This window comes from Mauremys mutica, chromosome 11, assembly GCF_020497125.1.
Source record: "Mauremys mutica isolate MM-2020 ecotype Southern chromosome 11, ASM2049712v1, whole genome shotgun sequence".
Taxonomy (NCBI): Eukaryota; Metazoa; Chordata; order Testudines; family Geoemydidae; genus Mauremys; species Mauremys mutica.
Window position 1 is genome coordinate 81,190,725 of NC_059082.1, and position 27,587 is coordinate 81,218,311.

The 27,587-nt window shown below is 45.6% G+C and overlaps 2 protein-coding genes across 2 annotated transcripts in view; one reads left to right on the top strand and one right to left on the bottom strand.

Moving 5' to 3' along the window:
* Nucleotides 1–968: 968 nt before the first annotated feature.
* On the bottom strand, nt 969–7,891 carry SOX8 (SRY-box transcription factor 8). Its single transcript, XM_044981241.1, has 3 exons — nt 7,294–7,891; nt 4,303–4,541; nt 969–3,224 (listed from the first exon to the last, which is right to left on the bottom strand). Exons 1-3 carry the CDS (start codon nt 7,725–7,727, stop codon nt 2,491–2,493), a joined length of 1,407 nt encoding a protein of 468 aa, XP_044837176.1. The 5' UTR covers nt 7,728–7,891; the 3' UTR covers nt 969–2,490.
* Nucleotides 7,892–23,949: 16,058 nt separating this feature from the next.
* LMF1 (lipase maturation factor 1) overlaps nt 23,950–27,587 on the top strand; it is a 328,947-nt gene continuing 325,309 nt past the window's right edge. Inside the window, exon 1 of the mRNA XM_044980874.1 lies at nt 23,950–24,133. Within this exon, the coding sequence (XP_044836809.1) occupies nt 23,968–24,133 (166 nt within the window). The 5' untranslated portion in view covers nt 23,950–23,967. The remainder of the gene's footprint in view (nt 24,134–27,587) is intronic.

Here is a 27,587-nt window from a genome sequence, read left to right on the forward strand (position 1 = left end):
TGCTGTAGAGTTGAATAATTGGCCTTGCTCAGTGCTAACAATAGCTAGTATACTGCTTGAAGCTCGTGTTGTAAACAGGAGGGGGCAGGGGGGGGATGTCTCTTCTTAAAGCTGCAGAAGAACTTTGGCTTGCAGTGTAATAAAGTAATTTTGCCAGCAGTTTTGTAAATGAGCACAGAGAAAATGGTGTCCTGTTACAGATGCTTTGGCAAGATAGCTCTTGGCAGATACTGCAACCAGCAAATTCACTTTGGGTCTCTGTTGTTCACAGACTTTATTAATATTCTCTACGTTCATTAATTGTCATCACATTTATTTTCCTGGTTTAAAAGATTTTCCAGGGTTGCCTTGACACCAAGTCTATAGCCCCTTTCTGTGATTCCCAGACAGAAACTTTTGTGAATTCCACAGTTTCAAAAACCCTTCTTCCCAGTTAAGCTCCAGTTTGCCTAAACTAGTAGTACCAAATTGAAATGTGTTTGTTTTGTTTTTTTATAAAAAAAGTCACAAAATGTAACTGTTTTAATGACTGTATTTAAAAAAACCACTACATGGAACATATAATTTTGTTGCTATCATAATTAAGAGGTATTTACAAGAGCTCACCAGGCAGACAACAGAATCTGTTACTCTTTAAAATTCCTATATACTGTATAGAACAAAATGACCTTGGTTTAAAACCATGGCATTCAATCTTGCAAATCTTTACTCGTGTGAGTATTTCCACTGAAACCCTTTGGATGCTTCTGTATGAGAAAGGGTTACTCAACTGAGTAAAGATTTCCAGACTCAGCCCCATCTTCTCTAAATGCTGGTAAAGTGGTAGGAGGAGAGGGGGGAATTCCCTGGTCAATGTTATTTCACTTTAATTGCAATTAAATCAGTTTTCTCTAGTGTTGTTTTCTGAGTTTCTTTTTTTAATATAATGAAAAAAACACAACACATGGTTGATAAAAAGCAAAAATTTTTAATTTTATCAAATTGATCTGTACAAAAGTTAGCATTGCTTAGTCAGAAGCTAGTGAACAGAACAGATAAGTAACAGCTGAAGTCTTTCAAACTTTATACAGAAAAATAGATTGCATAAAAATGAGTTTTCTGTAACTTCCCTCCCCCCCACATCCCTAAAAGGAAATATGCAAAAAATACTTTTAGAAAAAGAGTAGGAAACATAGAAAAGGTAAAAAGAAGATAACCTCTGAAATGTGTTTAAGATTTACAAAGTTTTTAAAAGGCACAAGTTACCATAAAATAGATGGTTATTATATGCTCAGCATACAATGGAAGAAGTAGAAATATATCAATGAATATTAGTCTAAAACTAAGTACCTAAAAAAATTTAGTGGAGAAGGTTTTAGTTTCACAGCTTGATGGATGACATCTGGTCCCTAGAAGCCAAAATTAATGTGGACTAATTTCTCATTAAATTACACCTTTCTATAAACTAGCCTTGGTTCTGAAAGTGTACAAAAATTCAGTGATGCCTTCAAATCCAATATAATATCTTGAAAGCAGCTGGCAAGGAAAATCCCCACGGTCCTGCTCCTTTTTCCAATCATTTAGCCGTTGAATTTCATTAGTAACTTTTGCACCAAGCCCATAACTTTGCTTTCCCACCCCCCACACCCTTCCTTTTATTGTTTTAAATTTGTGTGTCAATTTCACATTCATGACTGGTTGTGTGTGACATACCGATTATTTCAGCCCCTCTCTCAAACACAGTTCTGCAGTGGTTAAAAAATATATACTCATAACACCATTTTATTGGATCGTCTCCACTATTTTTTTTATGCTTCCCTCTGGCCCCATCTTTAAATTTTTTTAAATTCTACTTTGTACACAAAAATTACTTCATTAATTAAAAAGACAAAATACAGAACATAAATACATATTAAACAGATTTCCAAAAAAAACAAAAAACCCAAACACTTTTAAGCTTCCAAAAACCAAAAATGAATGTTAACTACGCCAAACCTTGCTTAGAAGAACTCGACTAAAAAACACACCTCAGACATTTAATTGGTTGGTCCTAGCCGACTCGGATATGTTCCCACAAGATCGTTATATGGAATAGCTGACATTTTTTTTATATATTAATTGGTCCTAGTGAGTTCTTGCCTCCAAGGTTGGTCCGTATCTCACATTGCAATAGACCCTTAAAGTCTTGTACATTTTTCCATTTTTGCACTCAGATGTTCAAAACTAATAAGTTCGCTTCAGTCCTCACAGAGGAGTCAAATAGTTTTGTCCTTCATTTATTCAAAAGGAATTTTCCGTCCGATAGGGTTTGTTTTCATTAAAGAAAAATAGAACTCTGTCTTTTAAAAGTTGGGAGATTTCGAAGCAAGCGGACATCCAGTCACAATGAAGAGTGTTCCCAGTGGCTTAGCAGGCACTTAGGAAATTGCCACAGCACTCCACTTTGTTTTTCCTTCATTCCTTCATTAGTGCATATAGTTTTAGGAAGACCTCTCAGACTCCTTCCGTCCTCTAAGGCCTCGTCAGGGTTGTGTAGACCGGCTGGTCCCAGTTAGCAGTGGGGCTGTGAGCGGGAGGGATGGACAAGCCATTCAGGATGGGTGTGGCGTAGGGGCGCCGCGAGGAATGGAAATATGGATACTGGTAAATGCTGGAGGGATACCCGGAGTAAGGGTTGTAGTAATTAGAACTCTGGAGGTCTGTATAGTCACACTGCGAGCTGGAGAAAGAGGCAGCCGCTGTGGTGGCCGAAGCCGTGGTGGCACAAGCCTGTGCGCTATAGGAACCGTAGTCGGAGTGAGTTGGAGACCCATGGGATTGGTCGCTGTAATGACTTGGGCTGAGTTGCTCCGTTTTGATGTGTGGTCTCTGCTGGCTGGTTTCATTTAAAGTAGGGGACACCGAGGATGGGCTTTTGTGAGTCCAAACTTGGGCTGCTCCACTGGTGCCGTTGGCTGAATGGGAATAGGTAGGGCCGTAAGACCCTGCTGAGGAGTTCTGCCCGTGGTCAGCGGGCATGGCGGAGTGGCCATTCAGTGGCAAATACTGGTCAAGCTCACGCACGTCAAAGGTCTCCATATTAATGACCTCGCTGCTCAGTTCAGAGATGTCCACATTGCTGAAGTCTATGTTCTGACGGCCGCTCTCCACTAGGCGGCGCCCCTCGTGTTTCAGCTCTTGCTTGCTCCCATGATGAAGATCCGTTTTAGGGGTGGTAGGAGGGGTGGGTGGTCCATGAGTTTGCCCTAAAAAGACAAAAAAACACATTCTTAAAATTAAAGGATTTGATGGGGGGGAGGACAGGCAGTTTATAATCTTTTAGCTATTCAGAAATCAAACACTGGATCTTTAAATAAAACATTGTATCAAGAAAACACGTTAAAGAGGGGCGAATGTCACCATAGCTACTGAGCCAGATCCTCAGCTGGTATAAACTGGCTTCATTGGTACTATGTTGATTAACACCAGCTGCAGATTACGTTTGCACTGGACTCAGTAGCCATTGAGCCCAAGTTTAATATTTTTGTGAGGTTACTGCAGAAGTACTCCACGAAATCTTTGGAGAGACAAAGACATCTAAAACTAATTCCTTGACCAGAAAATGCAACTGAGTTTCACGTCAATGGAAATGGTTCAGACTTTCTTTACAAGGCAGTAAATGAAACTCTTATTCTGTATATAAAAACCCATACTAGTGCAAACTTAAAGAGAAGGGAGCGGGGGAGGAAAATCTCACAGACAGGATTCATAATAGAGAGAACAAACACGTCTGAAATTACAGGACATTAGCAATACTTTTGGAATCTGTCAGCACTAAAAGTTTGCCAATTCAAAGCTCCACTTCAGAATCCAGAAGGGTTGGAATTGAATTAGTCTTGATCTCTAGGGCTTATTCTTGAGGCATCTTCAAAAAATTACCAATTAATAACTAACTCTGATTATATCTGTTAACTCTCCCGGGCCCTGACCCTGCTGATACATTAGTGACAGTTTGAAAATATAGATTTGTTTATTTTCTAATAACTAGGATTCAGCCCAGTCAATGGATGTTCTTGTATCACACACATCACCAAGGTATCTGGGACCTTCCACTGTGTTCAAGGGAACTGCTTAGAGTATCCCATTGTAAGGTCCCAATCCTGCAAACACATGCAGGCTTCCAAGGGCTATTTGCAGTAGTTAAAGTGTGTGTGGAAGCATTATCAGAGCTAGGCGTGAAGGCAGGAATTTTCCCTTTTGTTTATTCCAGAACCTGACTGTTCTACTGGGATAATAAATCTTTTCAAATTTCAAGAAGACACAGTAAGAATCCAGACTCCTTACCGGTGTGATCACTGTGATGGTGAGAATCTCCCACAGCTCCTAGCCCTGTGTCTGCTTTGTAGATCTGGCTCCCTGCATGATGGCTGAGCTCGGCTCCCGAATCAGAATCACTCTGGCCAGCTTTTACACTTTTCCTCCTCCGGGGCTGGTATTTATAATCCGGATGATCCTTCTTGTGCTGAACCCTGAGCCTCTCAGCTTCTTCCACAAAGGGACGTTTCTCATTTTCACTTAACAAACTGTTTTATATTTTAAGAGGGGAAAAAAGAGTAAATTATATGTTGCTTAAAAAGCAAACTACAAATGCCTATAATCATGTTTTCCAACATTTCTCTCTCTAGCTTACAGGCATTGATTCAGCAAACCAATAAATTAAAATCACAAAATAAAGTTTTCACTTGTAACAAGTATAATTTGTTTTACTTGTTGCATGTATTGCAAATATCAGCTAAAGAGCTGTTACAGCCTCCTCTCTGGATATTGATAACAGGGCAAAACACTGTTTTTTATTTTAAATTTAATTCCATATCCTGCTCCTAAATATTATTGCTATATTTCACATGTAAATCATGCTGCACTAATATGACTTAATCATTTCTGATCATCTCCAGTTCTGTTTGAGTGCTTGTCGCTTGCGAAGAACCAATCAATATAAATGAGCCTATTTCATTTAAAGTTTTTATTTCCTCTGGAGCTCCTATTTGAAAACTTCCTGCCGATACTCAAACCGTAGTTGTTTAATGTCGGAATACTGCTCATCAGAACAAATGCAGGACGTTTCTCTTTGTGTGTAATCGTAAATAACTAATTAAGAAAAAAAATTTATGATGGACACAAAGAAAAAGCTTCTATAGTCTGACTTGCCAAAGGCAGCATTTGAAAAGCATCAAAAAATTTCTCAACTAGATGTTTTACGGTAAACTATTAGTACTAGACAAATAAAGTTAAACATAAAATAAATGTTGAGTATATAAATAAATGTGTAGAAAGAACAAAAAAGTATGAAAACAGTAGCTGTCTATTAAAAACGATATAAAAGGTATAATTGCATTACACAGTTCATTGTAAAGTTGGTTAAATATACAAACGAGCAAGACAAATATTACAAAAAAGCCACTGTGAAGTTACAGCTAAAAAAACCCCAAACATTTCCTTGTTGTAGAACTACAATCAGAGAATCCACCCACCGTAAAAAGTTGGAGGAGGAAAAGGAGCAAGACAGACCGAAATCTCAGAAGTATTTAATTATGATGCGGGGCGCCAAGAAGAATCCTGCACCCAGTTTCTTTTAACAGTCCTTTCATTGCTCTGGACTGCAGTGAATTCTACCATAAGGCAGCCACACGGAGCACCCAGTTCATTCATTAGCAATCAGCTCTGCTGAAGAGAGACTCAAGAGTCTGGAAGTTTGAGAGCGAACTACAACGCAACCATCACAGACACGTCCTTTCATGGGGAACAATCTACCCCAGCTTTGGCCATTCCTGCCGAATCAGAATGAATTTGGTTTGTCTGTTCATGCCACTAGTCTCATCCAAAGCTCGGAAGGTCCAATCCTGCTCCCATAGGAGGCTGTGGCAAAACTCTCACTGACTTTGATAGGAGCAAAATGGCAAAACTCTCGCTTATTTAAATAGGAGCGGGACTGGGCCAATGCTTCACTGAAGCAAAAATATGACTGGCGTCTTAGAGTTAGGCCTTTTCTTAGTATTTCGTAAGAGGGCCCAGAACCTGAATGAGAGATTCATCATTTGTCCTTTGCTACGTGTGGAGCCCAATCGCAATCAGTTCATTTTTAATTGTCCGAAGTCTCACAAGAATGTTTTGTTCAGGGGAAGAAATTTACAATAAAAGACAATTCAGTACCCGCTTTTTCAAGGGTCCCCAGCTTGAGAGATCTGTGTCCCGCAGCTAGGTCCAGCCTGAAAAATTCCACCAGCATCTAACCTTCTGGACTCATCTAAAGCCCTACAACTAGCAGAACTCCTGGTGCTTGTCGCTAGGATATTCCGCCCCCCACTATTACTGAAGAAAGCTCTAGGTCCGGTTGTTCAGGAACAAGGTAGCTGCAGGGAACTTTGGCCCCTTGAGTTCTTGGGACAGTCCCTCTATCCTGTCTTTTGTACCAATACAGACAATTCTCCCCTGCTGCACAAAACAGGTCTAAAACCCCTTCCTCTAAAGTGCAAACATTGTAACCCAGACCCCCTGAGCACTCCGGGAAGCAGTGAGCTCCTTTATTAACATATCACAGGTCCTTAGGTAGGAACTCTCCATTCTGCGTCTCATGTCCCATTCTCTGGCTTTCTTCCATGATTACTCTGTCCAAGCATCTCCAAAGAAAGGAAGCGGTAGAAGCCCCGTCTTTTGAGACTTTTCAAACTAGTTTGGCCTTGGCCATCAGCAACTGTAGGGGGACAACTGTGCCCTGAAGTAGAGATGAACCCCTGAGACCTCTGCAGCTTAAGAGTCTATAATTCTACAGTAAAATGGTCTAACTTTCACTCACTAGATTCTTGTGTCTGGTCTCAACCCCCACCCCCCACTCAGTATGGTGCTGTGAAAAACTACTCCAGACAAGAAGTGTTGAGGAGGGTGTGTGCATGGTGCATGTGTGTGAGCACAGTCTGTGTGTGTGTGTGTGGACACGGTGTGGGTGCATCATGCATGTAGCGTGCACGCAGGGTGATGCCTTCTGTGTGTGGTGCATACATGGCACACATGTGGTGCATGCCTCCTTGCTGGATGCATGTGTATGTGGGTTGTTCGTGATGTGTAGGTGCCTGGTGCATGCACAAGCCGTGCCATATGTGCGTATGCTGTGTGTGGCACGCGTGTGCACGATGCATGTTGTCTGCAGCGTGTGGTGCCGATGTGCACGGTGCATATGCACGTGTGTGTGTGTGTGCGCGCGTGCAAGCCGTGCCCGGGCCGGGTGTGTGAGGCAGGCTCCCCCCCGGCGTGCAGCCCCCAGCCCGGCCCCCCACTCACCGCCAGAGCTTGCCCAGGGTCTTGCTGAGCTCGGCGTTGTGCAGATGCGGGTACTGGTCGGCCAGCTTCCTGCGGGCGGCCTGCGCCCACACCATGAAGGCGTTCATGGGCCGCTTGACGTGGGGCTTGGCCTTCAGCGATCCATTGCCCCGCACGGGCATGGGCACCAGACTCCAGTCGTAGCCCTTCAGCACCTGCGACACGGCGTCCCGGATGCAGGCGGGGAAGCGCTCGTCCACCTCGGCCGGCTCCCCCTTGGGGCCGGCGGGCGGGCGCGGGGCGGGGGCCGGCGGGGCGCAGCCCAGCCCCTCCGAGCCGGCGGGGGACAGGGGCGAGTCGGAGTCCGAGTCCACGTGGGACATGGAGCTGGCGGTGCCCGCCGGGCTGCAGGGCGGCTCCAGGGCTTTGTCGTGCTCCTCGGTCATGGTGAGCATGGGGGGGGGGGATGCGCTGGGGGCACCCGGGGCACGGGACCGCGGGAGCAGGGTCCCCGTCCCGGCGCCGGGATGCAGCAGCGCCGGCCAGATGCGCCCCAGATGTGCCGCAGCTGCGCGCCTCTGCCTGTGCCTCCCTCTGGCTCCACCGCCGCCGGCCGGGCGCGCTCCGCTCCAATGCGAACCCCCGGCCCCTGGCCACAAGTTTCTTTAAGCAGAGGACGAGCGGCGCCGCCCACCGCCCCCGGCCCGATTGGTGGGACGGCGCCGTTCTCATTTGCATCCCTGCCCCCGCCCCCTCCGCTCTTAAAGAGACAGCGTCCCCCTTTCCCCCCCTTTATTATGGTTTGCCTCGCGCCCCACGTGAGAGCTCGTGGCTGTGGGCTCCCGCGCGTGTCCTGCTGGCTCTTAGGAAGGCAATGAGCCCCCCCCCCCCCGCCTTGTAAAGCGAGGGGCGGGTTGGCTGTTGTGTGGCTCCTTTTTGTTTTCCCGCTGCAGGAGGAGTACAGTCACCTGCGGAGGTTTTGAAGAATGTATTGATTTGCGGGGGGGGGGGGGGGTGAAGGAAGGGGCTGGTTTGATTCATTTTAGTTCTTTGCATCGCCTGAGCGGTAGTTTCAGTTGCAAAAAGGCTCGAAATGCTGCAGGCTGGCTTAGCACCCGGCGCCTCCAGAAAGCAGGGTCCCCCTCTGCACCGCGGGGGCTGGAATTGACTTTAATTCTATTCCTGGGGGTCTTTTCAGTGGCGCTCCTGCTGGTGCCCTTGACACGGGCATGTGTGTGTGTGTGTGTGTGTGTGTGTGTGTGTGTGTGTGTGTGTTACACGGGGGCGGGTTACCTGTCGATTTCAGAGTGAGAGTATGTTTTACTGAGAATTGTAGACCCTTCCTAAATCAAACTCATCACATCTGCCCACCCCACCCCCCGACCCCCCAAAAGAGCTGGATATAAGATATGTAGGAAGAGGTGAAGTATCTATTCTGCTGTGCTGGAATTGGAAGATAAAGTAGCCATAAGAAACGCTGTAGGAGTAATGCAGGTAATGCAGGAGTAATGAAAATGCAGGTTTTGAAGAATATTACCCTTGGGTTATCAATGATCACATCCGCAGAAACGACGTTTGCATAAGAAAGCTGCGCTGAGGGAGAGATTGCAGCGTGTAGACGGCAGGGAAAATGTGTCGAGGGACGTTTGGAAGTTTAAATGTGTGTCAGAGGGGCCATTTGCAACGCTGGCATCCTAGCCGAGTTGGCAGGAGGATGAAGGGTTAAATTATACCTGGATTGCGGCTTAAATTCAGTTAATTACACTCACAGGACTCCAGGAGAAACTCAGCGAAGAGTCAGAACTTGATTAGCACGGAGTGCGAAACGGATCCGCAGAGAGAGTGGTTCTGGCGTGTCTCTGGGTGCAAAATGGACAGGGTCAGTTTTTCTCTAGAAACCGGACCTGGGCAGCTTCAGGCCCTTTTTCTTCAAAAAAAAGATCGCCCGGTTGCAAAAGCTTCCCAGGTGAAAATGTATCGACCCGTCCAGCTGCTGATTGCAGGGGAGAAATCAAGCCAAACGCGAATGAATTGATCTTTTAAAGGTTGAAAGGTGCGACGGTCTGATGTGTGTTTACACAGGGGGCGACTCCTGTTTACAAAGAGAGAGGGGTGTGTGTGTGTGTGTTGGGGAGGGTGGCTAATTACTTTTTTTTTTTCAAAGTTTGAATGTAAAGTGCATGCCAGCGCTGCAGGAAAAGCTGGGCTCATTCCTATGTACCACACAAATCGCCTTCTTTCTAATCGTTATTTTTAAAGCACCGATGCCTACGGTGACGCTTCAAGCGGCTGGTTCCGGAACCAGTGCATTTCGCGTCTGTGCAACAGAAAAACTAGGCGGGTCGTTTATTTAAACACGACAGTAAATATTAACACAAGTCCCAACGCCGAATTTAGAAACAAAAAGCCACCGCTAATTGCAACCCCTGGCTCTGTGTATAGACAAACCCCTGGAGCTGCTAATTAATGTCCTCGAATAAGTGCTCCGTTTGGAGGGCTGCTCTCTAGAAACAAACATCGTTTTGTTGCTAAATCTGTATCTTTTGGCGCTTCTCTGTCCGATTGCCTTCTTTAATCTCTCCTCCTTCCTGGTTGTAGTGCGCCTGTAGCCCTCAGTATTATACCTGCCCTGGGAAAGTGAGATTCACTCATCTCCAACAGATCAACAGAAAGGAAACATGACCGTGCACAAACCTTTGAACATAAGATATTTTCCTGTTCGTGAACCTACAGTGATAGCGGGAGCGGGGCGTGGGGCGATTAGCTGTTGAAACACTGTCCTCATGCACGATTCCTTACAATAAACGGCAGATCTTGATTTCCAGACGTTGGGGGTTTCAGAGAATTCACACTCTGGTGTGTTTTCCAAAACTTTGCCCGGGTCCTTTGGGAACTTGCAGAAGAACGGACGCTGTATTTGTGCCACCTCCAGGAATATGAACAGTCCAGTCAAAGGCCCTGCTGCTCGCCCCAGCTTGCTTCATTCCAGCTCGAAATAATAATAATAATAATATTTCTCTTCAGGACAAACTCATTCTGCTAATATAGAATCCAACTGCCATTCTTGGTTAGCTATAAGGGAGAGTTTTCCCCAAAGGGTTAGATCTGCTTGGATTTCTCTTCCTATTCTGTTGTGGTTGCTTGCTTGCTTTTTTCAAGTAAAAAGCAAAATAATCAGTGGATTTGAAAACAGTCGTTTCACTTTAAAGGAATCTGTTTATTTCAAACGTTTCCTGAATTTGAAATTATTTTTTGAAACATTGAGGTTCTCTCTGTTCTCCTTCCATTGTTGGTCTTTGATCCGCACATAAATTGTAAATGTTCCTTAAATCGTTATCCTCTTTATTGAGTTTTGTGTGAAAAACTAAACTTGAGAGCAGAGAAGAAAGAAAGAAAGAAACTCTGCTAAATTATAAGTGTTCAGATAATATTAAAGTAAAAATTATGTACAGGGTATTAAACTGCTAGTACCATTAAAGAATAGCACCCTGAGATTGTATCTGGTAAAATATTCCTATCTGGTCCCTTTTTAAGTAACAGGGAAAGTGTAAAATTACATTGTGTTGTTATGGTTAAGGATTTTTGACCATGTTTCTCTCTGCGTGTATACACAATGTATAATGTGTACATGTGAGATCTCTGTGTTTGTGTGTGTGTATGTACATCCACAAACATATAACATGCATACACACGCTATGCGGACATTATAAATGAGCTGGATAACATACACAAACCCCTGCAAAATCTAGTCCAAGCCATGACCCATAGGTCATGCGTTAGACGTTTCTGGGGCGTGTTTAAACTTAACTTCGAGTTATCCCAGGAAGGCTGCTACGCCTACTTCTGTTTCTCGTGCTATATCTTGTGGGGCTAAATTCACGCTTCACAGGTAGCCACATTTCTATATACATAGCACGTCCGTGTCCCCAGTTCTGCTCTGCAATCCCTGCGTCTGGTTCTGAAATGCCTTGAGGGCTGGTACCAGATTGTCACGGGTTCCTATTTATTCTCGTATGGACACGAACTATTCCACTGCAGGCAAGAACATTGATAGACTTTCGCCTAATCCTGGTATATTGTCAGAGACACGGCAAATAGTTTGACACTGACATCGTCTAATCACGCTGGAAACTATGGGACAACAACTTCCTCGCTCCCTCCCCTTCCCCATCCGACAACCACACACGCGCCCGTTGGTGTCTGTTCCCAGTGGGGCAGCACTGACAAGGAAAGGGCTCGAATTAATTCCCTGGGGTGGACGAGCGAGAGGGACGCCTAGAAAGGTGAGGGAGCCAGGAACCTGTCGCTTCCCCTGGGCTGGTTTCTCATCAGATCAGTTTCACTTGGTGGTCGGCGGGCTGGACTGTTGGATTCGTTCAGTCATTTCACAAGAATTCTTTGTAGCCATCAGAAGGACAAATTGTGCAAATTGCGGTAGTTTTATTTTAAGGGGGTGGAGGGAAGGCAAGGCAGGATTCGTTGTTCTTACTTGCTATTTTATCGTGTTAGATCAACTGTTCCATCAAGAGTGCCAGTTACAAACAAACAAACCAACCTCTGGTTTTGTCCACATGGTTTCTCATTTTGTTTGTTTAAAATGCGTTTGGGGTTTTGGGGGGACTTGGGGAGAAGTCTGTTTCTTTGGCCGTTTTCCCCTGTCTTTCCAAGAAAGTCCCTTTTTCGCAGAATAAAGTTGAAGCATTTGATTCTAATTATGGTTGGGCACATCCAACCTTATAATTATAAATCACAAAGAGATCAAATGAAAAATTACATTTATAGCTGCTGCTTTCTTCCAGAAAGTAGGATACAGAGCCACTGAGATTTACAAGGGAAATTACAAAATGTGTGAATGTTTCCAATATGACAAGGTTAAAAAACCCCAAACAGTGACATGTTTTGCTAGTGCTCTTGTTTATTAACTGTGATGTACAGACATTTTGAAATTAAAAATATAAACTGCAGTAAAATTAATTGGAACCATGTATGTGTCTGTACAAACACACACACACACACACACACACTGTGTAGGGAACTGCATAGACATTGATCAAAATCCAAATCTAACCATGATTATCACTCCAAATGTTGGTATACGCTGATCCATTTGACTTTTAGTTTTATTTCTTTCTAAAATTGACCCATTTGCCTATTTGTGTCATTTCCCAAGCAGGCTGCAGTTCTTAGCTTGCACAAAATTACCCTGTGGGCTGTAAAAAAAAATATGAACTGTCAAATGTTTAAAAAAATAAAACTAAAAGTCAGCTCGAAGAGGTTTAGCCCTGCTTTTAGAAGAACAAAATCCCTTACAGAAACAATCCATGCTACAGACGTTAGAACAGCAGGCTGGGAATTCACAGAAATCCTCTTTTAGGGCCTGATCCAAAGGCCACTGAAGTGAGTGGAAATATTCTCTTTGATTTCCACAGGCTTTGGATCTGTCCTTTTGCAGTGCTATCTTGTACTCAGCTGAAAAAGCAAACTCTCTCTTTTGGCCATTTACTATCAATAACACACATTTCTATAATGCCTGTTTATTTAAGGCCCTCAAGGCACTTTATTAACATTAATTAATTCAGCCTCACAGCATCCCCGTGAGTTAGATAAATAACATTACATCCATTGTACAGGTGGTTTAACTGAGGTCTGCAGAGCACCTTGTACAATACAGAGCCTCTCAAGGACCAGCTGCTGCCTCACAATCTCCCAGCCTCCTTTTTTGCTTGGTTTGCGCTAGGAAAGTGTAGCACAGCTAAGACTTTATACTTGTGATTGTCTGCGGTCACAGTGTCAGCAATGGGGAGCGGGCTGCCATTTTCGATTCATTATTGATACCGGGGCATTAATTAGCATAATTAATGATTAAAATCCAGAATCATCTCCTTTGTCATCAGGGCAACCCAAGGGATTGGCAACATCTGTACTGGCCAAATTGGAGAATTAGCTAGTGAGGTACGTTTACGAATGACTCCTTGCTGCAGCAAAGATTTGATAGGGCTAGCAATACGAGGTGCGGCCTTACCTGGGAAAGGCTACAGATTCCGTGGGGGAAAATCTCCTCCTATGATTACAATAGTCACCGCCATCCTTCCACACCCATGCTTAGCAAAAGCATCTATATGGTTAGTCACCTGACTCAGCAGTACTTAACAAAAGGATGAGGTCACCATCCTCTTCCAACCACGTCGCAAAAGATCCGAGGCTGAGCGAGACGAGTAGGGGAGCAGAGACCGATCCCCAGAACAAGAGGTGAAGACTCATGGAAGCGTGGGGGTGAGCTAAGGCTCACAGAATCCTTCACATCATGCCCTTAGGGAAAATGGAGGACTCTCCATCTTAACCCCCTCAATTGAGCAGACAGGGTACGTATGATCCTCCTCATCCAGGAACTCAGGGCAGCTGTAGAGGACCCCGGTGTTGGTGTGGTTTCCTAAGGACCCTTATCCCCTACAGCAGCACATCTGCTTGTGTTTTCCACCCCATTCCTACCACCAACTCAGATCCTGCAAGATCAGAGTCATCTTCCATGGGGAAATCCCTGCAGGTTTGGAGGGAGGCTGGTGCTACTAACCCAACCCTTTCCTCACCAGCCGCACCACCACACAGATCTGGAAGAAGCTTCCATGGAGATGAACAGGGGAAGTTGCCACTCGGGATCAATACAATTTGGCCCATTTTAGCAAAGTTTCTGTTATTGCTGACCTGCTTCAGGGCACGTTCCCATAGGCAAGCATGGATTAGGAAGCTAAGCAATGGGGTTTGCATTTCCTCTTGGGGCTCAAAGGCCTGCCATATTATACTCAAGTAAGCTGGTCAGAGCAACAAAATATCTCCAAAGTTCAATACCCGTAGCTGTCATGCAAGCAAAATGCAAAGGAAGAAAAGATGGACAATCCATTCATAGATGTTAAGGCCAGAAAGGACCACCGTGATCATCTAGTCTAACCTGCTGCATAACCCAGGCCACAGGATTTCACCTAATTATTCCTTCAATTAGAGCTAAGCACATGAAAGATTTAACTTTTCACTGGAATAAAAGAAAGAAACAAAATCCCACCATAAAATCACCCCCCTCCCCAAACATTTCCATGCAAAAGAAGTTCACCCATTCTAGACTCTCATCCCTGCTTTTATACAAGAGATTTCCAATCTAAAATTTCATTTACGAATTCTTGCGCGTATATGGGAAGTACATGGACCTCTAAGCTAACCAGGTGTTTTATAGAGGAGGCAAGAGGAAATTCCTCTTGTAATATTTCCTTGCAGCTGCTCTGCTAACCGACTCTGCATAGCTGGAGCACCCCAATGTTTTCAGACTGAATTTTGCGTCAGCTGCATAGTTAGCAAGTTGTGCATTTGTCAGATGGAGCTATGCTTCTTGGCAAGGAGTTGGGTGGCTGAGTAACTTTTTAAGAGTAGTTGAGGTGTGTGTCTGGGCATGTGTCTCTTCTTTGGTTCTTGCCCTGAAGTCACAGCTCTGCCTTCAGCAGAGGAGTGAGTCTGTGTGTGGGGACATCAACAGAGCATTTTGAGTGAGGGAGAACGATAAACTAGCCCACTGCTTCCTAAGGAGGGTAAGCACAGCAATGCTGGTGTGTCAGGCTTTTATGACCCAGAACTCTGCTTATCACATCCTTACTTTAAAAGGGCTGATCCTGCACCCAGGGCCGGCTCCAGGCACCAGCCAAGGAAGCAGGTGCTTGGGGTGGCCAATACAAAGGAGCGGCACTCCGTCTGCTATTGGGGCGGCATGTCTGGGTCTTCAGCGGGAATTCGATGGCAGGTCCCTCAGTCCCTCTCTTCCTCTTTGAGCTGCCACCGAAGTGCCGCCAATCGGCTTTCCCCCCCCCCCCCCCCGCCACTTGGGGCAGCAGAAAACCTGGAGCCGGCCTTGCCTGCACCCCTTGAAATCAATGGCAAAGCTCTTATTGACATCAGTGGTGTCGAATCTGACCCTTAATGGCGAGTCTCCATGTTTGGCTCCATATGTTTCTACCATTCATTTGTGCTCACTCAGATCTACCATGCAGCGGAAGCTGCTCCAAACTCCAGTCTCTAACCCATTCTAATGTTTTTGCTTTGTGCATGTATGTATGTGCAGGAGTGTGTATTTCGCTCTAGTACAGGGGTAGGCAACTTATGGCACGCATGCCAAAGGCGGCACGTGAGCTGATTTTCAGTGGCACTCACACTGCCCAGGTCCTGGCCACCTGTCCGGCCACCCGGCTCTGCATTTTAATTTAATTTTAAATGAAGCTTCTTAAACATTTTAATAACCTAATTTACTTTACATACAACAATAGTTTAAAACAACAAAGAGTCCTGTGGCACCTTATAACCTAACAGATGTATTGGAGCATAAGCTTTCGAAAGCTTATGTTCCAATACATCTGTTAGTCTATAAGGTGCCACAGGATTCTTTGTTGCTTTTTACAGCTCCAGACTAACACAGCTACCCCTCTGATACTTAACAATAGTTTAGTTCTATATTATAGACTTATAGAAAGAGACCTTCTAAAAACGTTAAAATGTCTGACTGGCACGTGAAACCTTAAATTGGAGTGAATAAATGAAGACTCGGCATGCCACTTCTGAAAGAGTGCCGACCCCTGCTCTAGTGGTTGGTCTACTGAGAGGCCAGAGACCTTCTACTGGTGCTAGGTAGGGGGAAGTGGGAGAGGTGATTTTGGAAGTGAAGGAACAGGGTTTTAATCCTAGCTCTCCAGGAGTATGTCTCCTGTAGTGCCTGTTTTCCTCCAACACACATACTGTGCCAAGCTGCAGGGTGGGTTAAAATGTGTATAAATTAACCTAAGGTGGCTTGTACTTGCCATTGGGAGACAATTTTAACAGTCATTTCAAAAAAATCACATAGAGGGTCTCATACTAGGAGATTGACAGAAAAAACACATTTGCCAGAGCAGAGTGATTCATGGGTTGTCCTAAAAGGAGAGAAGTCTTGATACCTGCAGGATTACAACATCACCCTGGTGCCAACTGCACGGTAGCTACTCAGGGATTGTTGTGAAGCAAGCAAAGCACAATCCTTTTGGGAAAGTCAGTTGTTACTAACTACAGCGACAAAAAGAACAGGGACAAGATTCTGCTTCTATTCACTGCAATTAAACGAGCTGCAAAAGACTGACAGTTTAGACTTCCTTTAAAATAAAACAAAAAACGCAAGTGTTTTGGCCCTGGATCCTACACAGAGCTCTGTGAAGACAGACCCCTGCCCTGGTGAAGAGTTCAATATGAGAGCAGAGTCTTAGGCCACGTCTTCACTGGCACTTATGTAAGCAAAGCTTGTGTTGCTCAGCGTTGTGAAAATAACCAGCCCCCCGAGCGACGTACGTTTTGCCGGCGTCAGCGCTCGTGTGCACAGCCCTATGTCGGCGGGAGACGCTTTCCTGTCAACATAGCGATGGCTGCTTTTATTAGGTCAGTGGGAGAGCGACATAACGCAGCTCCATGAGCCCTAACAGCTGTGCCACTGTATGCTTGTAAGAGAACACATGGTCTCATAACAAGGACATGCAAACCGTCTAATCAGGTAAATTTGTCAAACTGGGTTTTCATGTCATCAACATGAGTGCTGCTTACACAGCTTAATAGCTTGAAAGTCACCGTTTTAGGGCTGGATTCTGCCACCCTGATTCACGAGTAGTACGTTACTCCACCAGTAATCTCACTGAAATCAATGTGGCTGTTCAAGATGTAAGGTACTGCTCACTGTGTCTAAGGGTGGCAGACGCTGGCCCGTGATTTGAATGAATGCACACACGATTTCATTGTAATTCTCGGCATTTCTATTGCTTCCAGCCTTGATCCCAAAATTCCTTGGATCGCCTGCAGAACGGGAGTGAAAGGTAATTGTGCGCTCCCACCGGTGCGAGGACAAGTATGTTTAAGCTGCACAGGCCTGATTCAAAACCCACTGAAGTCAATGATGAGATTCCTAGGAGTGGAGCCTCGAAAGTATTTAGGTGTCTCTCTCCTACTGAAATCAGTGGGGGATGGCACTTAAATACCTTTGAGGATCGGGGCCCCCCTGAGGATAACCAGGTTTGCATCAGACCCTAGGAGTAGTCCTTCCCCGTGAGTAGAAGTAAATCCGAAACACCTCACAGCTGCTCTCTTATGCTAAAGAGAGCTGGGCAAAACCAGAGCAGGGCATGGATGGCTTAATTACAACCATCACTGTATTAATGAGGTGCTTAGCCACATGCTCCCCCTTAGGCCTTCCTCTTGCTTCTAGGTAGGAATAACTTGGCAGCTGCAGGGCAAACTTGTCCCCTGCACTCCTTGTCTAGCCAATGCTTTCTGACCTTGCAGGGAAACATGTAACACTCCGCACCTGTGCTAGGCAGGTATCTGTATCTGAACTGACTCCCATCTACTAATCTCTCCATTGCTTAACAGACAGCCATTGAGATCCTTCAAATCCCCTTCAGCTTGAGTCACTTCAGGAGTTATTAGTAACATAGGAAAGGATGTTTGTTTTTATAAATGTATGATTTCAACTGGGTGAGCAGGAAGGTTGGCTTGGGCCCTAAGGAGACACTTGCATGTTAAATTTGGCCCAAAATGCTGGTTCTGTAAAATTAAAGTTTGTACCAACAGAAATGTTTGTGTGATTAAAAAAAATAAATAAGCTCAATAGAACAAGTTTTTGAAAAAACAAATGAACATTCCGTGGCACTGTTTGCAGCCCAACCTTGGCAGCCCTGTGGGAGTGCCTGAGCTTAGACTAAAGAGGCGAAATTGATCATAAAAGTGAAACTGACCATTTTCTTTGTTAAGGGTGGGAGGAAATAAAAACACAAGCAAAGAGTAGAAATAATAAAAAGGAAATGAATGAGATTTAATATATATTCCTTTTTAATAATCTCAGATATTATTAGCAACATAGGTAAGGAAAATATGTGTTTGAGAATATACGTACGTAGAGTTTAAGGCCAGATGGGACCATTCTGACCATCTTGTCTGACCTTCTACTTAACCCAGGCCGGAGGATTTCATCCAGTAATTCCTGCATCAAGCCTAATAACTTGTGTTTGAACTAGAGCATGTCTTTGCTAAACAATGTTTAACCTGACAATAATATTATTTGTATTACTGCAGCCCTAGTCATGGACCAGAACCCCATTGTGTTAGGGGCTGTACAAAAAGAGTCCTGGCCGATGATCCTTTTAGGATCGAATCCTGCTCCCACTGAAGTCAGTGACAAAACTCTATTGGCTATAATGAAGCAGGATCAAACCCTTAATGGAAGAGGGATCGTTGCCATAAAACAGAGGTGGGCACTCTACAGCCCGCGAGCCACATCCGGCCCGCAGGACCATCCTACCCGACCCTTGAGCTCCCGGCCAGGGAGGCTAGCCCCGGCCCCTCCCCTGCTGTCCCCCCCTCCCCGCAGCCTCAGCTCACTGTGACGCCAGTGCTCTGGGTGGCAGGGCGAGCTCCTGCTGGGCAGCATGGCAGCATGGCTGCTTCTAGCCAGGCGTCGCAGCTGCCAGCCCTGGTACTCTGACTGGCATGGTAAGGGGGCGGGGAGCGGGGGGGTTGGATAAGGGGCAGAGGGTCCCAGGGGGCAGTCAGGGGACAGGGAGCAGGGGGTGGTTGGATGGGGTAGAGATTCTGGGGGTGGTGGTCGGGGACAGGGAACGGGGGGTTGGATAGGCGTGGCGGTCTTGGGGGGGCTTTCAGGGGGTGGGGGTGTGGATAGGGGTCAGGATATGGGGAATGGGGGGTGTTCGATAGGTGTGGGAGTCCCGGGGACCTGTCAGGGGGCGGGGGTGTGGATAGGGGTCGGGGCACTCAGGGAGCAGGGGGGGCTGGATGGGGGTGGGGTCCTGGGGAGCGGTTAGGGGCAGGGGGTCTGGGTGGAAGTGGTCAGGGAACAAAGAACGGGGGGGTTGGATGGGTGGAGGGTTCTGATGGGGGCAGTCAGGGAGCAGGAAGTGGGAGGGGCGGATAGGGGGCAGGGGCCAGGCTGTTTGGGGAGACACATCCTTCCCTACCCGGCCCTCCATACAGTTTTGGAACCCCGATGTGGCCCTCAGGCCAAAAAGTTTGCCCACCCCTGCCATAAAAACTCTGGCAAACCAGCAGTGCCCATGTTTGCTGAGGGATCCCCATCTCCTGTTTACCCAAACACACTGTCACTTGAGTATTTGGCAGTGATTTAAACATATATCATTGACTGTATATTTAAATCTTTTCCCCAGATGTTTAAACTTCTTTTACTAAGAGGTTATTTCTGCTCAAATTCACACTCTCTTTTTTTCTTTTAATTCAATCTCAGGTAAGAGGAAGGGTGACAGATTAGACCTGAATGAACACAGGGTAATCTAGGGTGCCAGGGACAGCAGGATTGAGGTGCTGCTAGGGACAGCTGCTTGGCGCTGTGACAATAAATGCTTGTTTCTCTGTTGCCTTCTGCAGCTGTTTAGGACACAGCAAAATGGGGTGAGGGCTGGAGGGGGCGGGGGGAAACTTGTATTTCCTTGAATAAGGACCAACATAAATGATCTCAGCGCCTGCCTACATGTCTTACATTTATTAATCACTTTCCCTTTGAGACTTCAGGACAACGCTACCAGCCACACGTCTGTTTTCTTCTTCTTCTTTGTACAAAAACCTTAATTTGAAAAGAATTAAGAGGCAAACAACAAAATGCAACCTCTAAAAGATGATTCCACAAGGCAATAAATAAATAATTGTGCAGAAGATCATCAAGCATAGAGGATGATCCAAATGTACATTGTCACAAAACCGTAGTGTGCCCGTATACCATCGTAAACTCAGACAATGAAGGGAGAATTGAATGTGACATTTCAATCTATCCATTCTTAAATTTAATTTAATCTATTAGGTGCTGGGAGCCTTTCTATTGACCCTAATGGGAGTTGGATCATGCCGTTAGAGTAATGACACTTTTATGCTGCTGAATGTACTTGAAACTTTGCAGCTCATACTGTTGAAAGGTGATATTGACACAAGAGACCCTCTGAGGTTGGTTTTGGTTTTTTGATCACCTCTGCTTTCTGTCCAGATCCACTTACCTAACGGATTTTTGGAGTGATCTTATGCAAAGAAAATTGATGGATTCAACACTCTGCTATACACATACCTTCCCAGTCCCAAGCTGCTCCTTTCTTGTGGAGTTCTGCAACTAGATCCCCTGCTTTTCCTCAGTAATTTCCTCAATTAGCGACTTTGTTTTACAGACATTTATATTTAATGTGGAATTTGCTGTAAAAGTTTCATAAAGACTTCACAAAGGAAATCATTAGCTTACATCTACTTAAATTTATCTAGCAAAACCTTGCAGCTAATCCAAAGGGAGAGAGAGCAACCATAATATACCAGAAGCCTTTAACAAATAGGTTATTTTTCCTTGCCTATACAATGCACCATTATGTACTTTTTTTTCTAATAAGAACAATGAAAGCAACAGTGATGGGAAACGGCAAAAACAAAAGAGGCATTTATAAGGAACTGGTCTGCAGGCTGAAAAGCACAGAATAACGTTACACCTGATAACAGATACTTTCTCCGAGGTCCTCAGCTAATTTAACACCACAATATTTACTTAAATAGGATACAGAATGGGATTCTAAACATACAAATTATGAGTGCTTAGGCTCAGATTGTTTTATTGAAAGAATTTTCTTAGATACTAAGAAACATAGGCTTGAACTGGAGTCAAGTGTTTTACTATTACACAAAATACTAAATTGAAATCATGTTAATTTTGTAAAATGCAAGGTACAGAGGTTTCAGTGAATTCAAGATTATCCTCAGGGTGATCAAGTCAAACCCACTATGAGGTGAGTAAAGGATGCAGTGGTCAGCCTTGACTTTGAAAATTATACTTTTGGTGTGTGTTACAAACTCCCGTATCCTGCAAACAATTACCCACATGTTTAATTTTAAGCACATGAGCAGTCCCACTGGTTTCACTAAGACTCCTCACGAGAGTTAAAGTTAAGCACGTTTGTGATAGTTTGCATGATCAGGGACACAGTTTTTAAGAGTTAACTTTTTTTACATTTTTATTTTATATATTGTACTTAAACTCTCTGGATTTCAAAGAGCTTCTACTGGAAGCTTATTAAATGTAGATACATATTTTAATCCCAAAGGCTAGAAGAGCTGCAATGGTTTTATTAAATACATCTGTAGGTGGCTTTACTTGCATGTGTATATTTTTTTTAAATTATTAGAATTGATGTGGTGGCCTGAAATATTTCTGTTGGCTATATACATGAGTACAGATTTAGGTCCCAATCCTACAAAGAGGAACATACAGTGCACGTCGTACTTAGCAAACAGTTCCAGGACTTTATGATTTCAGTTGGCATGGTGTGTAAATCAGGTGCATACATTTGTCACGGTCAGAGCTTTTCCTAAAAGAGCAGAGGTGTTCGTTTAATGCTGTTACAGGTGTTATCTTCTGTGTTTAACTGGAGTTGCGAGCCTGGAGAAGGGCAAATAAATATTAAATTTAGGGTAAATTAAAGAGTAAACTAACAAATGTTTTTAATATGCATAAATTTTCTCCAACTGTTCCTTGTGGATCCTTTGCTATTAACAGAGTCAATTCCACACATTTTATAATTAGGTAGTACAATAAATAAATCAATCCAGTATGACATTTCTTCCAAAAATATAGGGCCCAATCCTGCCATCCTGACTCATTGACTTCAATGGAAATTTTGCTTGGGTAAAGACTGCAGGATCAGGCCCTGTATTGTCTCTGCTTTCATGAATTATAAGAAGTAATTCTTTCATATTTCCTTTAAAAATAGTCTTTTATATATAAAGCTTCAGTATGTAGATCGGCTGATTACAAAGTTGTTTTTGTTTTGCCCTTATGAAACAGATAACCAATACAAGCAAATCTGCTCCAAGTCTGAGAACTTGAATAAAGAGGAGAGAATTTTATGAACCTCAGCAAACAAAAAGTGATAATGGAAAATAGTGACAGATTATAATGATGCTAAGAGCAGAATTATTTAAGTAAACACCTTAATCAGATTGGTTTCCTTATATGTGGAAGACATTCCCACCCCCTGCCTGTATCTCCTTAAAAGGATGCATCACATGGACTTTTTAACCCCTTCCCTAACAGAGAAAGGCCCTGATGCAACCACTTATGCATATTCTTGACTTTACTGCTACGAGTCATTCCATTGATTTAAAAGCGGCTACTCACAGTGGTAAGAATAAGCATTGAGCATAAGTATTTGCAGTGTGTAACTTTATTCAGGAGGCGTCTTTGACATCAGGGGAATTCCTCACATAAGTAAAATTAAGCCTGCCTGCCTTTGAAGGATTAGGACCATCATTCAGGCTCTGAAATACAGTTGCTTGTAGAGACATAGAAGAGGGGTGGGGGGGGGGGGGGAGATTCTGATCAGGGTTCATAATCCAACAATAGGAAGCAACTGGTTCAAACTAGAAAGTTAGGTAGTTGCAGGGGGGTTAGCAAGGGCTATGAGAGACAGTCCCAGGTGAACTACAGGTCATTATCAAGCTGTTTTTTTTCAGATGATAAGAAGACCAGACTAGGAGAATCCTGCCTCACTTCTCCACACCACAGAGGGTCCTATGGAATTCTAGGTGGGCAGATCTGGATTCTTCACAGATGAAGCCCTATGCTGCAGACATCTAGTCATATGCTGAACTTTTCTACCATGAATAGTGCTGACTACTCACAGCAGTAAAGTCCTGGATTTCCAGGAGGGGGGATTTTTAGCTAACTTTGGCCTAGCTGGGCTAACAGTGGATCTTTATTAGTTAACCCCCCCCCCCCCAAAACCCACCAAAACCCCAAACAACCCTCCTCGCTGATTTCAACGAGGATTTCTGTTCAAACGCTGATGGCCCCGTTAGAGCCTTTACTGTTCACCTGGCGTTACTATCATTACAAAGTGTCAGAGGGGTACTTTTTGGATCTGTAAAAAGCAACAACGAGGCCTGTGGCACCTTACTTTGTCAGACGCATGCGGTGGAAATTTCCAGAGACAGGTATAAATATGCAGGAAAGAATCAGTCTAGCGACAAGAAGGTGGGTATTCACCCAGGAAAGCTTATGCTCTAATACAGCTGTTAGTCTAAAACAGGGGTTCTCAAACTGGGGGTTGGGACCCCCTCAGGGGGGGCGTAAGCTGTCCGTCTCCACCCCTAATCCCGCTTTGCCTCCAGCATTTATAATGGCGTTAAGTATATAAAAAAGTGTTTTAATGGCTGGGGGGAGGGGGGTCGCACTCAGAGGCTGGCTGTGTGAAAGGGGTCCCCAGTCCCAAAGTCTGAGCACCCCTGGGCTAGAAGGTGCCGCAAGACTCTTTGTTGCTTTTTAGCATTAGGAAGAAACCTCAGCGCAGCGAGCGGCCCCTGCGAAGCTCCCTCCCCTGCAGCTTCCAGCCAGGCCGGGGCACCCTGGCAGGCAGAGCCAGGCCAGGGGCGGCTGCTGCTGCTGCCCGGGCACGGCCCGGCCCCGGGGACTTGCAAAGCGCCGCCCCTGCGCGCTGGGCTGCATCCCCCGGCCGGGCGCGGGGCGCTGGCGGGCCGGGCCGGCCCCGCTCCCCGGGCAGGCCGGGCTCCGTGCGCCGCGGCGGGGCAGCCAATGAGCCGGGGCGGGGAGGCGGAACCCGGCGGCGGCCGCAGCAGCCGGCGCATGCTCCAGGCATGGCTGCGCCCGGGCAGGCGCTGAGGAAGAGGCGGGGGGTGGAGGCGGCCCCCCGGCCCCCCCAAGAGGAGGGGGAGCAGGAGCCCCCCGCCCGGCCCCCGCTGCGCCCGGGCACCTTCTGGCTGAGCAGGATCGTGCTCCTGCGCTGCATAGCGCTGCTCTACTGTGAGTCTCTGCGCCCCCCCCAGGCCAGGCTGCCCCCCCCAGCAGGGCAATGTGGGGTGACCCCCCCCCCGGCGAGCCCTGGCCACGCGTGTCTCGCCTGCCCTGCTGCTGGGGGCCCCCCCGCTGCTCTGCGGGTAGCCCCTGCCCTGGCCCAGCTGCAGGCCAGCAAACCCCCCCCCCGCCAGCACTGCCCCTTCCCCTTGGCTCCCCCCACCCCACCCTGCAGGGCCCTGCCGGGGATTTCCACCCGCCGACCCCTGGGAAAGTTGCGGGATCCGAACCCGGTGCCCAGGCACGCGGGGTTTGTGAGGGGAGCAGGGCTGGCGTCTGTGTCTGTACAGCGCCCAGCACAGCGGGGCCCTGGCTGGGGTTACCAGGCAGGGAGGCCGCGTAAGAACGTAAGATCAGCTGAACTGGGTCCGACCAATGGTCCGTCTGCCCCAGTGCCAAGGTCAGACGCTTCAGAGGGAATGAACAGAACAGGGCAATTGATGGAGTGGGCCAGCCTCTGTCGTGCAGTCCCAGCTTCTGGCCGTCAGACGCTTAGGGACACCCAGAGCATGGGGTTGTATCTCCGACCATCCCGACTAATGGTCATTGGTGGAGTTCTTCTCCAGGAACTTGTCTGACTCTTTTTTGACCCCCGTTATGCTTTTTGCCTTCACAACGTCCCTTGGCAAGGAGTTCCACAAGTTAACTATGTGAAGTTTTAAACTGGACCACCTTCTTTTTGGGTGGTTTGTCCCCAGTCCTGAGACAAAACTTGACATGTCATTTTGAAGAGTATGTTGCTCTCTTCTGGCTGGTGTGACCTGGCACACACCAGACCAGCAAGAGTAGGGTGCTCTTCACCATGGTGTCCCCTGTACGATGTGACCCCTCCATGCAACATGGGGCGGGGTCAGACCAGTAGTGACAGACCTAGGTAGTTCCTGGAGGTAGCGAGATGTCTGGTGTTCCAGAAGTGTGAGAGTGGCCACCTTTCTCCTAGGTGCTATGTGAATACGAATAATATAATAAAAAATTTTTTGGGTATTTGTGGGGAGAGGACTCCACATTGCAATTTCTTCTTGGCTGCTACTCCAGCCCTGGAGTTGGGAATGGGCTGTAATCTCAGTCCATCTACATCGGTGTTTGCAAGTTGCTGGATCAGTGCAGGGGAATGACACATCTTTTTATTTGGGGGTGGGGGTGCGCTAGCGTTAAAAAGAATAGCTTTTGAATATGACTTTAATAAGTAGTTTTGTACAATGATGAAATTTATCCACTTTTAATAAAGTGAGATAAACAAGCTCCTGTTCCAAACTTAGTATTTCCTCTATTTATTTATGCCAGAGCTAATTTTTTGTCGGGCTCTAAGCCCTGCCAGGCTCCTGTCGTCTATGCCTATGCAGTGTCAGCATTGTATACCCTGTGGCCTGGCCCGTTCTACCTCCAGGCTTTGTCTTCATTGGTCTAGGTGGAGCTGGCACAAAGCCCAGCTCAGTTAGGGATGTCTACACTACAAGCGCTACAGCGACCCAGGTGCAGCACTGCAGCTACACAGCTCTAGTGTAGATACTTGCTACAGCGACTTAAGGGCTTTTCCTGTCACTGTAGTAAATCCACCCACTGAAGAGACGGTAGGTAGGTCAATGGAAGAATTCTGGAGCGGTGTCTACACTGGGATGTAGGTTGGCTTAACTACATCTCTCAGGAGTATGAGTTTTTCACACCACTGGGCTACGTAGGTTGACCTTTTTTAAATGTAGATCAGACTCTATCCCCCACTCTGTCCCCATCAGTGGGGGATAGAGTCCTTCCTATGCTTGCTCTGTGGTCTCCCATCCTCAGGGCAGGTCTACGCTTACAACGTTGCAGCGGCACACACCATTTTTTCACACCTCTGAGCGGCATAGTTACAGTAGGACCACAGAGTTACGAACTGACCCGTCAACCACACACCTCGTTTGGAGCTGGAAGTACGCAATCAGGCAGCAGCAGAGACCCCCAAAAACCCCAAATACGGTACTGTGTTAAACGTAAACTACAACAAAAATAAATAAAGGGAAAGCAGCATTTTTCTTCTGCATAGTAAAGTTTCAAAGCTGTATTAAGTCAATGTTCAGTTGTAAACCTTTGAAAGAACCATAACGTTTTGTTCAGAGTTACGAACATTTCAGAGTTATAAACAATCTCCCTTTCCGAGGTGTTCGTAACTCTGAGGTTCTGCTATATTCCAATATAGGTCAGTAGTGTAGACCAGTCCTCAGTGTCAGGGAAACTACTGCAGTTCTGCTGTGTTCCAAGGCTTCGAATCCCAGCCCGCCCTCAGATAAATGTTACCACGTATATCCAATAAATACCCCAACAGGGCATGTATTTCACCCTGCTCAGACTTGGTATATTTTTGCCAGAGATTGCAGTATTCTTTGCTGTACATGCTGTTTATCCTGTTCCAGGATTCTGAGACACATCTGTGGCTTTTCCCCTTTTAGAAATACTCCAGATAAATTAATGAGAGGTGGAGATCTCTCTTTTGTGAGTCAGGGTGGTGTGAACATTTACCTTTATGAATGTCATTATTTTTTCTTGACTTGCATTGATGGTTGCAGTTACCAGTAAATGGGTGTTTTTTTCTTTCTTTTTTTTTTTTGGTGAAAATTCTGTCCTTTGGACAAATGTCAGCCCACCTCAGATTTGCTTTTGGTGGAAGTGGGGTTTTGCGTTGCAAAATGACATCTTTCCGCCTGCTAAAACTTGTACAAGTTCTTATGGACATGGGTTAATCACAAAGAGCAGTGTTATTCTGGTAAAAAATGTAGACGAGGGAAGGAGAAATGAAAACAAGACTCCAGTTCTGCAAACAGGCACATGCATAGCTTTACTTGGGGGGAGCAGTCCTGTTATCTTTAACTTGTTTACTCATGTTATGTTAGTAAAGTGAAGCACATGTGTAAGTGTTGCGGGATTGGGGCCTTCGAGTAGAAGCGTATTGCAACCTTAACTACGCAGTTGTCACTGTTGCCTTTATAAGGGAGGCTCTGGTTCTTGTATCAAAAGATTGATTTTTATGGCAAAATCTCAGTGTCTCGGTGTAAGGCTGACTTCCATTTTTATTTGGTTGTGTGGGTGGCATATGGAAATCTTTATCTGGATTTTAGCAAAGCTTTTTGTTGTTTAGGGGAAATCTCTCTCTCTCTCAAAATATGTTTGAGATGTTTTACATAAGGTTAGCAAGTAAATGTTTTGTATGATTGTTCTTGTGGGGTAGCATTCCACACAGTCTGGTTGATTTCAGGTTCCATTCCTTTGCTCCTCTCTTATTAAATTCTTTTAATAACAACCTTCTATCCTAACTTCTGCTGCATCCTGCTTCTTCCTCCCCGGCCCCTGCAGAACTCCTTCAAAAGCAGCATATTTTGTTGCTCACCAAGGATTATAAAATAATGAGAGCATCCCGCTTACCCCAAGG